The following is a 15,393-nucleotide window of genomic DNA, read 5'->3' as shown; positions in this document are numbered from 1 at the left end:
GTCGGTGATGGACAGGGAGGCCTGGCGTTCTGCAGTTCATGGGGTTGCAAAGAGTCAGACACAACTGAGCGACTGAACTGAACTGAACTATATGTCAGGGCTTCCCAAGTGGCTCAGCAGTAAAGAATATTCCTGTAATGCAGGAGACACAGGAGATATGGGTTTGATCCCTGGGTTGGAAAGATCCCCTAGAGGAAGAAATGACAGCCCACTCCAGTACTCTTGCTGGGAAAATCCCATTGACAGAGGAGCCTGGCAGGTTAGCTACAATCCGTAGGGTCACAAAGAGTTGGACACAACTGAGCATGCACATACATTGGTTTATATGTCAGGTACTCTTCCAAATATTTTGCAGTCATTGTGTCTTCACCATAATTTCTACGCCTTTGTGGATGAAGAATTGACACAGTTAAATGTTGTCCCCAAACTAGTGATGAGAAAGCTAAGATTCAAACACAGGAAGTTGGTGCTAGGGTTTATGGTCTCAACGACAAAGCTAAGTTGCATCTAAACCAAGTATTTGTATGGTGATTTAATGATTATAAATAATAGGTCAACCTGATCAATATCCATTGGCAATTAACTACATTCTAGATACTAGGGACATAACAGAAACAGAAGATATTAAGAAGAGATGGCAAGAATACACAGAAGAACTGTACAAAAAAGAACTTCGTGACCAAGATAATCATGATGATGTTATCACTCACCTAGAGCCAGACATTCTGGAATGTGAAGTCAAGTGGGCCTTAGGAAGCATCACTACGAACAAAGCTAGTGGAGGTGATGGATTTCCAGTTGAGCTATTTCAAATCCTGAAAGATGATGCTATGAGAGTGCTGCACTCAATATGCCAGCAAATTTGGAAAACTCAGCAGTGGCCACAGGACTGGAAAATGTCAGTTTTCATTCCAATCGCAAAGAAAGGCAATGCCAAAGAATTCTCAAACTACCGCACAATTGCACTCATCTCACATGCTAGTGAAGTAATGCTCAAAATTCTCCAAGCCAGGCTTCAGCAATACATGAACCATGAACTTCCAGATGTTCCAGCTGGTTTTAGAAAAGGCAGAGGAACCAGAGATCAAATTGCCAACACTTGCTGGATCATGGAAAAAGCAAGAGAGTTCCAGAAAAACATCTATTTCTGCTTTATTGACTATGCCAAAGCCTTTGACTGTGTGGATCACAATAAACTGTGGAAAATTCTGGAAGAGATGGAAATACCAGACCACCTGACCTGCCTCTTGAGAAATCTGTATGCAGGTCAGGAAGCAACAGTTAGAACTGGACATGGAACAACAGACTGGTTCCAAATAGGAAAAGGAGTATGTCAAGGCTGTATATTGTCACCCTGCTTATTTAACTTCTATGCAGAGTACATCATGAGAAACGCTGGGCTGGAGGAAGCACAAGCTGGAATCAAGATTGCTGGGAGAAATATCAATAACCTCAGATATGTAGATGACACAACCCTTACGGCAGAAAGCAAAGAAGAACTAAAGAGCCTCTTGATGAAAGTGAAAGAGGAGAGTGAAAAAGTTGGCTTAAAACTCAACTTTCAGAAAACTAAGATCATGGCATCCGGTCCCATCACTTCCTGGGAAATAGATGGGGAAACAGTGGAAACAGCGTCAGACTTTATTTTTTTGGGCTACAAAATCACTGAAGATGGCGATTGCAGCCATGAAGTTAAAAGACACATACTCTTGAAAGGAAAGTTATGACCAACCTACACAGCATATTCAAAAGCAGAGACATTACTTTGCCAACAAAGGTCTGTCTAGTCAAGGCTATGGTTTTCCCAGTGGTCATGTGTGGATGTGAGAGTTGGACTATAAAGAAAGCTGAACACCAAAGAATTGATGCTTTTGAACCTTGGTGTTGGAGAAGACTCTTGAGAGTCCCTTGGAATTCAGGGAGATCCAACCAGTCCACCCTGAAGGAGATCAGTCTTGGGTGTTCATTGGAAGGAATGATGTTGAAGCTGAAACTCCAATACTTTGGCCACGTGATGCGAAGAGCTGACTCATTTGAAAAGACTCTGATGCTGGGAAAGATTGGGGGCAGGAGGAGAAGGGGATGACAGAGGATGAGATGGCTGGATGGTATCACTGACTCGATCGACATGGGTTTGGGTGAACTCCGGGAGTTGGTAATGGACAGGGAGGCCTGGTATGCTGTGATTCATGGGGTTGCAAAGAGTTGGACATGACTGAGTGACTGAACTGAACTGAACTGCGACACTATAGGCATTTTACCTGTTATCTTCTTTAATTACTAAAATTAAACCTTCAAAGTAGGTATTTTCCCCATTTTGAGAGTGAAGAGTGAAAGTGTTAGTCGCTTAATCATGTCTGACTCTTTGTCACCCTGTTTACTGTAGTCCCCCAAGCTCCTCTGTCCATGGACTTCTCCATGTAAGAAGACGAGTGGGCAAAAAAAAAAAAAAAAAAGACTGGAATGGATAGCCATTTCCTTCTCCAGGAGATCTTCCAGACCCAGGGATCAAGCCCATGTCTTCTGCATTGGCAGGCAGATTCTCTACTGTCTGAGCCACCAGGAAAACCCAAGTACAGCCAGAGAAATTGAGGCTTGAATGTACCAGAAATAACTTTAATAATAAGTTGCCTAAAGTTATATAGCCAGTAAGGGTAGGAGCAAGAATTTCATCTTGGGACGAACGCTGAGTTCAGAGCGTATGTTCTCAACTCTGATGCTATGGGGACTTGGGACTTTTGAGCCTTGGAATGTACCTTTTTAAAATATACATTTGTATGTATATTCACTAATTGGCTGATTGATGATTGATTTGATAGAGAAGTGTGAGGAGAGGAATTCCAAAGGTCTAAATTTTCTATACACTTAGTGACTAGAATTTCAACTTTCTTTGTCAAGGTTGTCTCTATACTGAGCTAAGTAATAACAGGATTCAAAACTATAGGCCAGATTGGTGCTTTCCAAATTCAAAGAAGAAAATCATTTATTCTAAACCTATGCTTCCCTTTTTATACAATGTTTTCTTCAATTGAGGAAACATTTAAGTACTTTATAGCACTAATAAAGTACCAGTGAATTTCCTCCCCTTTACAGTTTTATGCTAGAGGCCTGCTTACCAAACAGCAACTCTCAAGCCATTTTAAGTAAATATATACAAAAAAAAATGGCCAGTGTTTCAAATTTTATTCTTCCAAATGTGTTTGTTTTCACATTCTATTTACATGTAAAGCTTAGAAGACACCACATGCTCAGTGTCTCTAAGAGAATATTTTTACAGCACATGGATCACAAAATAGGCACATTGAAAGTGGGCTTCTTTCCAGTGCTTATAATGATGTGCAATAAAGGATTAACTCAGAGGACTGAGGGTGCTCCAACTCTTCAAATTCCAAAGAAAGGACTAGTCTTTGACTGACTTCTGGGCGATTACCTCTTTAGAATATTCTGCCTAATCAGAGTGTCTTTGCATCACTGGCGTCATAGGTAATGCAAACAGTTTATGCTAACAGTGTGACTCATGGGGATTGCCTATTTTTGTTCACTTGGTGCTCTGGACCTTGTCATATCAGTTTGACCTCTGGAGCGACTGGAGACTAACTGAGGCTAGCTGGGTAGGTGCTCTATGCCTTTGTGACTGCTCCCCCCACCCCCATAAAATCCCTGGACACTGAGGCTCAGATGAGCTTCCCTGGTTGGCACCAATTCATATACGTTTTGTCACACATCTTTGCTGAGAGAACAAAGCACTGTCAAAGCAGACTTGGTCTCTGTGACTTTTGTTGATATTAATCTGTACTCTTTCACTGTAATAAATTGTAACTATGACTATAACACCTTTTCTGATTTCTGAGTCCTCCTAAGTGAAAGTTAAAGTCACTCAGTCATTTCCAACTCTTTGTGACCCCATGGACTATACAGTCCATGGAATTCTCCAGGCCAGAATACTGGAGTGGGTAGCCCTTCCCTTCTCCAGGGGATCTTCCCAACCCAGGGACCGAACCCAGGTCTCCCACTTTGCTGGTGGATTCTTTACCATCTGAGTCACCAGGGAAGCTCTTGGGGACCCCAATAAAGTGGCCTTGGGGACCCCAATACAAACCAATGAGATGCTATGTCACCTTAGGGATGAGAGCCTGAGACAACCTTATGGAGTCTCCACATTTTTCTCCCTGTCTAGCATGTTGCTGTTGTTGGAAAAACCTAGAGGAGATCAGGGTGCTGAAGGGAGACCCAGTCTTTGGAGAGCAAATATGTGAAATATATGGATTTTCCATCTTCTCTCCAAATTTGGAACATTCACATTACCCTGATATGGATAAACAAGTCGTTCCTCTAGGAGGGAAATGTTTTCAAATAGTATCTCATCCCCCCCATTTCCTAGTTTCCTCTATTAAAATGTTAATATCTCACCCACACATAGAGCTAACAGCAATTTGCCTCTTAGTATGAATTAGCTAGTTTCCTTCTCTTCTGAGACACGCCCCTTGAAACAAGGATGATTCTGATAAGGGTGCGAAGGCTCGTGTTTTGGCTATAAGATTCCTGCAAGGGAACACAAGGTGGTGGGGTGGATGCTTCTGAGGGAGCCAAAGTGCTAGGAGAGTTGGTGAGCACTCAGCAAGTAGGGAAGAGCAACTTGTAAGTGAGCTTGGGTTTGGAAGAAGTTTGCGGAAGGTAGCGAAGATACAACCTTGTACTCATTATCTAGAAATTCAGTAATTAAGAGAGCTGCTGCTGCTGCTAAGTCACTTCAGTCGTGTCTGACTCTGTGCAACCCCATAGACGGCAGCCCACCAGGCTCCCCTGTCCCTGGATTCTCCAGGCAAGAACACTGGAGTGGGGTGCCATTTTCTTCTCCAATGCATGAAAGTGAGAAGTGAAAGTGAAGTCACTCAGTCATGTCTGACCCTCAGCGACTCCATGGACTGCAGCCCACCAGGCCCCTCCATCCATAGGATTTTCCAGGCAAGAGTACTGGAGTGGGGTGCCATTACATTCTCCAAATTAAGAGAGCAGTTCTAGTGAAATCTGGCACAGAAGTTGGCATACTGAGAATCTCAATGAGTATTTGCCAGCTTTTGAGAAAGACAGGAATAAGGAAAAGAGGACTTATGCAGAGTTGGAAAACAGAACTGGGTGATGCCATTGGTCATACAGGTCACACAGATCCCAGGGAACAGGCCATCTTGGACCAGACTTGCAAACAGAAGAATGTGTGTCTTTGTAGAGAATTGGACCCTGCCTTGAATAAGATAGAATCTCTTTCAGAAAGTCTTTTGTTCTTCTTTCATTGAATACAAATTGGCAAAACAGCAGGTACCATTACATAAATTCAATACTATGTCCTAAAGGCTTTGTGTATGTTACCTAATTGAATTTGTAAAGTAACACTGTAAAGTATTATTATACAGAATGCAGATGAGCTAGGAGGTTCAGAAAGGCTACACAATTTAGGATATTTAGTTATTTAGGGACATAGGAAGGACTAAACTAGGTTTTCTTAATCTGGAAAGATCTTGCTTTTTCTACCGAATCCCACTGCTTGTTGTATCACAAGGGTAGACACGAGGGCAGTAGACACTCAGGGTGACACTCAAGTTGGAGACTCAAAGTTGTCTTCTCTATGGTTCATCATTACAGGAAACAGTTACCTGTGAGATAAGGGTACTGACTTAACTTCATATTGTGAATGCACTTGAAGAACTGGGAAGGCAGATCAATGCTTTGTTGTTTCCTGCAGCCATGAAATTAAAAGACGCTTACTCCTTGGAAGGAAAGTTATAACCAACCTAGATAGCATATTCAAAAGCAGAGACATTACTTTGCCAACAAAGGTCCACCTAGTCAAGGCTATGGTTTTTCCTGTGGTCATGTATGGATGTGAGAGGTGGACTGTGAAGAAGGCTGAGCGCCGAAGAATTGATGCTTTTGAACTGTGGTGTTGGAGAAGACTTTTGAGAGTCCCTTGGACTGCAAGGAGATCCAACCAGTCCATTCTGAAGGACATCAGCCCTGGGTGTTCTTTGGAAGGACTGATGCTAAAGCTGAACTCCAGTACTTTAGCCACCTCATGAGAAGAGTTGACTCATTGGAAAAGACTCTGATGCTGGGAGGGATTGGGGGCAGGAGGAGAAGGGGACGACAGAGGATGAGATGGCTGGATGGCATCACTGACTCGATGGACGTGAGTCTGAGTGAACTCCGGGAGTTGGTGATGGACAGGGAGGCCTGGTGTGCTGCAATTCATGGGGTCGCAAAGAGCTGGACACGACTGAGCGACTGAACTGAACTGATGCCATACAGAATCGCACAGAATTTTGGTTCATAATCAGAAAAGAATCCATCTGAGAATGGGCCGCTCCATTAAAGTCTATCCTCAAAACCCAATAGATTGAATTAGTCCAAGAGAGAAATTTAAACGTAGAGAAAATAAATGAAGTACATTTTATACAAAATCACTCTATTCAGTTAACTAACACTTCAGTTGATAAAACACTTTTTTTTAATCTCAAGGTGTTTTTAAATAATGAGTTTCACTATTTTTGTACTCTTGACTCAGTAACAGTTTTCTTAACTCAATTTTGACCCTGTTTTTAATGTCAATATTTTTATTATTAATATATATATTTCTTACGTCTGAAGTCAAAATTCTTGGACTTACATATTTTAAGGTTTGAATGTGTTCTGACATAATAATATGCTTTGAAGATATTTTTAGTGTATAATGTTCTAAGAAATTCTTAATTGCCAAAAAATTGAAAAGAAAAGTAGATAAGTAGATGGAATGTCAAAATACATAGGTTTTTAAAAATATATTTTATGTTCATAAGGGCATCTGTGCATGTATGTGGCACACACAAAGATAAAGGGCTACAGGGAGATTTACTTCGGAGAGCAGTGAGGAAATGGCATGCAATTTTGGAGAAAGCAAGTCCATTAAAAAAGTATTACTTAATTATTGATAGTGGTTAGTGTATGTCTAATTTTTTGAAATAATATTATTACATTAGAATAATCTCTATTTTTATTAATCATGCCCATTTCTCATTTATAGATGCTCTCTTTGGACTTTTGCAGTATTATCTCAGGGCTACGTGAATATTTTTCATTTAATATCTTGAGTCTTAGTAGACCTCAATTTATACATAGTAGACCTCAACTATTTAGTACATTAATTCTTTTACTAAATACATGTTTATTGAAGGTCTGTTTTGTGCCAGCCTTTTCCTAGTGTTGAGAATAGAGCAAAATATGAAAAGACAAAATTTCCAGCTTCATGGAGTTTATATTTTTGTAGGTGATGGCACCAAACAAACAAATCTGAATATGACATATTGGCATAAGGGCTACAAAGAAAAGTAAAACAGGTTAGGGGAGGGAGAATAAGAGGAACAGGGGGTTCTAGACTAGGTAGCAGGTCCGTAGCAGGTGTCTTCAGTGATGTAACCTTTGAGCAAACCTCATTAGGAGAACGTTCCGAGCACTGGAAGCAGCAAATGCTAGAGATGCAAGAATGAAGTAAGTCAGAAAGAGAAAAACAAATATTTCATATTAGCCCAAAATGTGGAATCTAGAAAAATGGTAAAGATGAACCTATTTGCAAAGCAGAGAAAGAGATATAGACATAGGGAACAAACATGGACACTAAGTGGGGAAAGGTGCTGTGGGATAACTTGGGAGACTGAGACTGACCTATATACACTATTACACTATGTATAAAACATAACTAATGAGAACCTACTGTATAGCACAGGGAACTCTACTCATTGCTCTGTGGTATTCTAAATGGGAAGGAAATCCAGAAAAGGGGGGATATATGTAGATGTATGCAGGACTCACTCACCTCACATGCTAGTAAAACAATGAGCAAAATTCTCCAAGCCAGGCTTCAGCAGTACATGAACTGTGAACCTCCAGATGTTTAGGCTGGTTTTAGAAAAGGCGGAGGAACCAGAGATCAAATGTCAACATCTGCTGGATTATCAAAAAAGCAAGAAAGTTCCAGAAAACAGCTATTTCTGCTTTATTGACTATGCCAAAGCCTTTGACTGTGTGGATCACAACAAACTGTGGAAAATTCTGAAAGAGATGGAAATACCAGACCACCTGACCTGCCTCTTGAGAAATCTGTATGCAGGTCAGGAAGCAACAGTTAGAACTGGATGTGGAAAAATACACTGGTTCCAACTAGGAAAAGGAGTACATCAAGGCTGTATATTGTCACCCTGCTTATTTAACTTCTATGCAGAGTACATCATGAGAAACACTGGGCTGGAAGAAGCACAAGCTGGAATCAAGATTGCCAGGGGAAATACCAATAACCTCAGATATGCAGATGACACCACGCTTATGGCAGAAAGCAAAGAAGAACTAAGGAGCTTCTTGATGAACGTGAAAGAGGAGAGTGAAAAAGTTGGCTTAAAACTTAACATTCAGAAAACAAAGATCATGGCATCTGGTCCCATCACTTCATGGGAAATAGATGGGAAAACAATGGAAATGGTGACAGACCTTATTTTCTGGGGCTCCAAAATCACTGCAGATGGTGATTGCAGCCATGAAATTAAAAGATGCTTACTCCTTGGAAGGAAAGTTATGACCAACCTAGATAGAGTATTGAAAAGCAGAGACATTACTTTGCCAACAACAAAGGTCCGTCTTGTCAAGGCTATGGTTTTCCCAGTGGTCATGTATGGATGTGAGAGTTGGACTATAAAGAAAGCTGAGTGCCGAAGAATTGATGCTTTTGAACTGTGGTGTTGGAGAAGACTCTTGAGAGTCCCTTGGACTGCAAGGAGATACAACCAGTCCATCCTAAAGGAGATCAGTCCTGGGTGTTCATTGGAAGGACTGATGTTGAGGCTGAAACGCTAATCCTTTGGTCACCTGATGCGAAGAGCTGACTCGTTGGAAAAGACCTTGATGCTGGGAGGGATTGAAGGTGGGAGGAGAAGGGGACAACAGAGGATGAGATGGTTGGATGGCATCACTGACTCAATGAACATGAGTTTGAGTAAACTCTGGGAGTTGGTGATGGACAGGGAGGCCTGGCTTGCTGCAGTCCATGGGGTCACAGAGTCAGACACGACCAAGTGACTGAACTGACTGATGCCTGACTCACAGCAAAAAATAACGCAACGTTGTAAAGCAACTATACTCCAACAAAAATTTAGAAAAAAAAGAATGAATGAAATATGGATCTGGGATATGTAGACACAGTGGTATTGAAACCAAAGGAGTTTTTATCTTTAAGGTAGAGAAGCAGGAGTTTGAGTTCAGAGGCTATTTGAGAACAAAGACTTATTAACACTGGGCCTGGTCTTGGGGGCTTGGGGTGTGCTTTCCTGACTCAACCATCAGTCCATCAGATGCTCTTATTGTTGCTGCTGTTGCTCAGTTGCTAAGTCGTGTCCAACTCTTTGCAACCCCATGGACTGCAGCATGCCAGGTTTCCCTGTCCTTCACTCTCTCATAGAGTTTGCTTGAGCTGATGTCCATCAAGTCGGTGATGGGCTATCCAATCATCTCATCCTCTTTCACCCCATCTCCTCTTGTCCTCCATCTTTCCCAGCATCAGGGTCTTTTCCAATGAGTCAGCTCTTCGCATCAGGTGGCCACAGTATTGGAGCTTCAGCTTCAGCATCAGTCTTTCCAGTGAATATTTAGAGTTGATTTCCCTTATTATACTTGCCCTGTAAGCTCTCTGTGACTGTTTCTCTACTCCCAAGTTAGCCAAAAGGAAACAGTGAACTGCAAAATGGACTCTTTGGAAAAAATACAGGTCAACATTATGCTTCACAGGATCAGTGGCAAAGCTCTATCTGCGTAACCGTGGGATCTGCCTTCTAGTGGCCAACTGAGAGTCACCACTGCTTTTCACCAATAATGTCATAATCTAACATAGTTGCTCTACCCACTAAACTGCTGAGCCACCTTCTGTTCTAATAAATCCCTATTTCCTTTTATAGTTTATAATAATAACAACAACAACAATGCTAATAACAGTGACTCCTCTGGTTAGATGAGAAGACTACAGTAAACTCTAGACAGGTCTCTCATCCTTTGGACTTGGGGCTGCCATGCTTCCTGTCCACAGGACTGGTCAGCCTGACTGGGTGAGAACGGTATCGTTCTATCTGCCTTATTCAGTGCTTTGTCTCATCTCAGTCAATATGCACAAACTCTTCTGTTAGCTCAGTATAATTGAAGACAACAGACAATTTTTTTCTTTTATAAATTAAGACATACTTGTGATGAATAATTAATGTGTGGCATGAATTCACATCTGTATTAAGGTAAGTCCAAGCTCTAACTCTTTCAGTGGTGCTCAAGGGACACAGGTAAAAATGACTCACAATCTCATCCTATGATAGAGATCTTGTTTGAGAAGTGGGGGTAGAGGGTGGGCAGAAGATTTTGAACCATATTTGAACACATTGGAATACAACTCCAGGAGGAAAAATATACCAGCAGCTTTTTTTTTTTTACTCTCTCTCTCTCTCCATCCCACCCTCCTTTTCTCTCTCTTTATCTTTCATTTCAGAAGTCTAGCATTTCCTTGGATATTTTCTACTTCTTATTCAAAGCAATGTTTCAAATCATCCCAAGGCTCATTTGTACCAAAATGCTTTCCATCATTATCTATCAGATCACTTTGTATATTTTAAGAGTTATTTCAGGTTTGAACAAAAGACAGGGGCCTTAAACACAGAATCATCCAGAACTACTTAATTCATTCATTTCTTCTTCTTCTTCTTCTTTTTTTTCATTTGTACCTTGTTCAAAAAAGATAGAAAAAGAAGAGAAATCCCAAGTTTATTTATCTGTGAGATGATGCCTTTCAGTTATCGGTAAATTGCATCTTAAAAGCAAGAGAGTTTCTCCCGATGATGGGAACAGAGAATGAAATACTATGCCAATTTAAAATGCTATTACCTGCCCGCATTCCCAATATCTTTTCCCTTGGATGACACTGTTCTGACATAGAGATCTTTTTTTTTTTTATTTCCTGCAATTTTCTTCCATCACACAGGGAGCTTCATTAGAGAAATAAAGCTAGGGTAGGTGCATTTGACAACAAGAGACAAATGATGTTAGTGAGAAGCTCTCTGATGAGGCAGTTTGCAATTTATGTGTTCAGCAGAGTACCTCTCTCTCTGTCGGAGGCAGGCTTGGCATCTGCTCTGAGAGCGACATATGGCTGGTGTAAAGCACCGTCAGTGCCTGCAAAGGTGCGCCTTCCTGCACCCAGGACAAGAAGAGTGTGCACACTCCAACCATATGGAAACCTGCATTTTTCCACGTGTGTTTCTGCTTGCTGAGATGTGGCAGAAGCAAGGAGAGCAAACTGGTTCTGAAGAACCTTTACAGGCAGCTTGCTCCTCCTCTTTCCCTCCCTCCTTCCCAAGGCCACATTCCCAGGGGGTAACCCGTTTCCCATTTCGCCTTGCTTATGCTTTGCCTCATTTAGCTGACAGTAGTGACTGTCTCGCATTTACCTTTTTATCTGAGGCCCTTACTGTCAGGAAGTTGAAAAGAGCAGTTTTTGACAGTTGCCATGCGCAAGCTTTCAAAATCCATAAAAATCCTTCCTCCTCCTCTCATACAAGTCCAGGCACAGGTTATAACACGTTCCCCTTGCACAATAGAAAGCGTGCTATGTGTGTTCTAAGTCGTTTCAGTAGTGTCCGACTCCTTGTAACCCACAGGACTGTAGCCCACCAGGCGCCTCTGTCCACAGAACTCTCCAGGCAAGAATACTGGAGTGGATAGCCATTCTCTTCTCCAGGGGATTTTCCTGACCCAGGGATCGAACCTGGGTCTCCTGCGTTGAAGGCAGATTCTTTACCATCTGTGCTAACAGGGGCCCATAGAAAGCATATGAGAGTCTTAACCTAACCCCTGAGGAAGTCAAACATTATCTCAAGTGATTTTATTTTAAAGCTACTTACAGTCATCATGCCATCCAGAAGGCCAGTCTCAGGCCTGGGTGGAGCCTGCAACCTTTCCATGGACCACTTCTCAATGATGGCGGACACGTGAGGGTTGTCAATATTCAGCAGCCGAAACCCGGTCATATTTACACCACTGTACCTATAGAGTTCCAGATCTAAAGCAAATAAGTCCTGCGCAGTATTAAAAATGATAAAAGAAGAAAGAGTTAACATTTTCAGCGTTCTTGATGCAAAAGAGAGCTAACGCTTGCAGAAGCAACAGATTAAAACAAGCACGGCAGCGATCATCACACTGGTGCTATAAAAGAACGTTGCCCGTTGTTCTTCATTTGCATGCTGCCTGACAAATTCTAAGGCAGTAATAATTCTCATTTTCATCTATTTGTTTTTGCGATACTGTTAGAGTTTGTACAAACCGAGAACAGGAATTAAGCTGCCAATAATTAGCATGCCCTCGGACACAGGATATGCCATTCTGAGAAGCTAGAGCATTTTGTTCCTAAGGATATAGTCCTCTGGGGAGTTGAAGGGGCCTTTGTGTCCATTCGGTACACTGCTTTTATTTTCTAGATGAGGAAACCAAGGTTCTGAGTGGTGATGTGACTGACCTGAGAATGATCCACTTGGTGGCAGTACCACCTGTCTCCCTCATAACTTTCTGCCCCACGCTGCAAAGGAGGTGAAGTTTGGATATTACATACACATTTGACAGGAAGATCACTCTCAGCAAAAAAAAACAAAATAATTTTCTGCTCATTGAAACTAACCCATGTCTCATATAATGAGAGCATGAAAATTGCTCACTAGACACAAGCTTAGAATAAGAAACAAATGGTTCTTTTCAGAGAATAAACTAGAGCCTGTGGTTGTATGGATATGAATATCTTTTTAAAAAAATTTATTTATTTTAATTGGAGGCGAATTACTTTACAGTATTGTATTGGTTTTGCCATACATCAACATGAATCCACCATGGGGGATATAATATCTTAACAGTAGGACTTGTTCTTTTAGATAATGTTTCAGAGGAAAAAACTTGAACCCATCCTAGTATTTTCCATTATATATGAGGGCTGAATTTAAACCAAAAGTTTTGTTGGTTTGCATTTAAAATAGACTTAAGTGATCATTTCAACTTTTTTTCCCATAAACAAAGGTTAGACTCTAAAGCAGGTCATTAAAATATCTCACATTTTGGAATGAACCAAAATTTCAAAATAGTATTTAATAGTTAATAAAAGAAAAAAAAATTCCATAAAAATTTTCTACCAGTGTAACTGCTTTATTGAAAGTACAAGACCACATTATCTGTGATGATAGTCGTTACTAAAGAGGAAAACCTCAGGAACATTTCATGATTTATGTGTGCGGAAGATGCATACACATTTATTCTTTTGAATAACTCTTTTCTGTATCACTACTTCCAAGATAACTTTACATTAGACTGTGGAATCTTAAGAATGCTGTTCTGAACTCCTGGCTCATGTAAGAAAAAATGCACTGCCTTTTAAATTGTTATGTTTACTTCCCCTGCACTAAGTAACTAATTTTCTTTTGTCTTTAAGTTTCATTAATACTCATGAACAAAAGCGGTAAGACAACAAAAGCAAAGCATGGCAGAATGCAGATAAAACCAAAGGAAATTGCTTAAAGAAGCAAATTTAAAGAATAAGATCCAAGGCAGAATGATTCCTTTAACACACTCCATGAATACAAGGAAAGTTAACTCAAGTTACAGGGGGTCAGAGAGAAACTTTCAGGATGCATATTGATTCCCTTATTAATTCAACAGTACAGAAATACAATACACTAATGTGAATGCGCTAAATATGTGTGAAATTCATTTGGTCTCCAAACTGTTTCTGTGCAAGATAGAATATGGAGACTTCGAGGGCCAATTGTCAACATCCCCTTGTTAGTGGAGGATGAGGCAATAGTGTGAAGGCAACTTCCTTCCATTGAAGACTAGCCTTCTTAGGTTTCATTGTTTATATTTTTCTCAAATTTCAACAAAACCAACTCTTAAAGGCATATACACCTGGGAAGGATGGAAAGTTCAGAGGCAGACGGCCATCTCGCCTTGGGTAAGACGTATGTGTTCATGGTGATGGAGATGGGCAATATTCGTGAGCAGAGTAAGACACTTTCTGGTTCTCAGGGTCTCCCTTGACTCTTCTGACAGAGGATCCCATCAGGATGTCAACGAGGGAGTGAAGACCACGGAAACTTAAGTTCAGGAACTTCTGCCCTGCATCCTACTCTCTGACTTCCAGCTCAGGAGCAGTGATAATTTTAACACCTGCCCCATAGCATTTGTCTTGTGATATCCTCTGCAGCCCTTCCTGCTCTCAGAGATACTCAGTTGAGGACTGGAGTTTACTGCCTCCAGAAGTAGGTACATGAGACCTGTCTGGTCCTTGTTCCAAAGGCTTTGCTTTCCCTGATGCACCAGCCTACTTTGCCAGATTTCTTTGGGAAAATGATACTCTTATTGAATCTTGCAAATCTGGGTAGATTTTAAGCTGACACACTTTTATAGGTTAGAAATGGAGGTTGATCATGTGTCTTCTCATGTAAGAGAATGGAGTGTGTGTTGGGAGTGGTGTATTGTGCGTGCGGCTGACAGCTAACACATCATTCTGATGTGTTAAATGCTTAAATCATTCTTCCTAGACCTGATAATCTCTCAAAAGTTAAGGTTGTATAGCTTCTTTTGACTGTCTCAGGCTTACAGCCATGGTTTTTCTTATGATGAAAAATGTTCAATGTGGAAAGCCTCTACCAAATTCCTTATCTTGATAGTCTTCCAAATACCTGACATGTGACCCCTGGCTAAACCAGCTGTCCACTGGACACAGGTGGAGAAATCACATCAGATAGCATGCCAAGATACACTTTAGTGTGTCCACTAATATATGTAGCAAATACAGATGATTCTTCTTTATTAATAGTTTGTACTTTGGCAGTTTCTATTTAATGGAAGCTTTATTTTAATTCCTTTCTGGATGCACATGCATTGATGCTAGTTAAGAATGAAGGGAGGGAGGGAAGAAGGGAAGAAAGAAGGGAATGAAGGAAGGAAAGAAGACACTTGATGTTTAGCATTTCTAGATTTAGAGGATTCTTAGGAAAATAAAACAAACCTCCGTGACAATATCCTGCCTTTGCCACCGGGGCTGACTTTAAAATAACCAAAGATTTTTTGATAGTGTGAAATACATTTCCACCAGATATGCTTACCAGGGTTGTGAAAAAGTAATGATAGTATTCAGTCATCATGCCCATGAACAGGATCTGCCAAAGAGAAATAAGGGAAAAGAATCAGAAACAGAATTATAAGAAGAAATAGATGATTAGTAGGTTGACTGCAGTAGCCTGGCGACATAGAATAGGAAGGAGCTTTGGAAATTCAGAGACTCAGTAGATAGAAACCTGAGAC

General features: G+C 40.9%; 1 protein-coding gene across 8 annotated transcripts in view; it reads right to left on the bottom strand.

Moving 5' to 3' along the window:
* The window catches only part of GRIK1 (glutamate ionotropic receptor kainate type subunit 1), a 474,700-nt gene that overhangs the window by 112,402 nt on the left and 346,905 nt on the right, over positions 1-15,393 (bottom strand). For all 8 annotated transcript variants that reach the window (XM_027540202.1, XM_027540037.1, XM_027539869.1 and 5 more), the window contains exons 5-6: positions 15,195-15,248; positions 11,952-12,125 (exon numbers count right to left, since the gene is read on the bottom strand). In XM_027540202.1, coding sequence (XP_027396003.1) covers positions 11,952-12,125; positions 15,195-15,248 — 228 coding nt within the window. The remainder of the gene's footprint in view (positions 1-11,951; positions 12,126-15,194; positions 15,249-15,393) is intronic.

The sequence above is a fragment of the Bos indicus x Bos taurus genome, chromosome 1 (assembly GCF_003369695.1).
Source record: "Bos indicus x Bos taurus breed Angus x Brahman F1 hybrid chromosome 1, Bos_hybrid_MaternalHap_v2.0, whole genome shotgun sequence".
Lineage (NCBI taxonomy): Eukaryota > Metazoa > Chordata > Mammalia > Artiodactyla > Bovidae > Bos > Bos indicus x Bos taurus.
The sequence above is the reverse complement of the archived record's forward strand: the minus strand, read 5'-3'. Positions and strand labels throughout refer to the sequence as shown.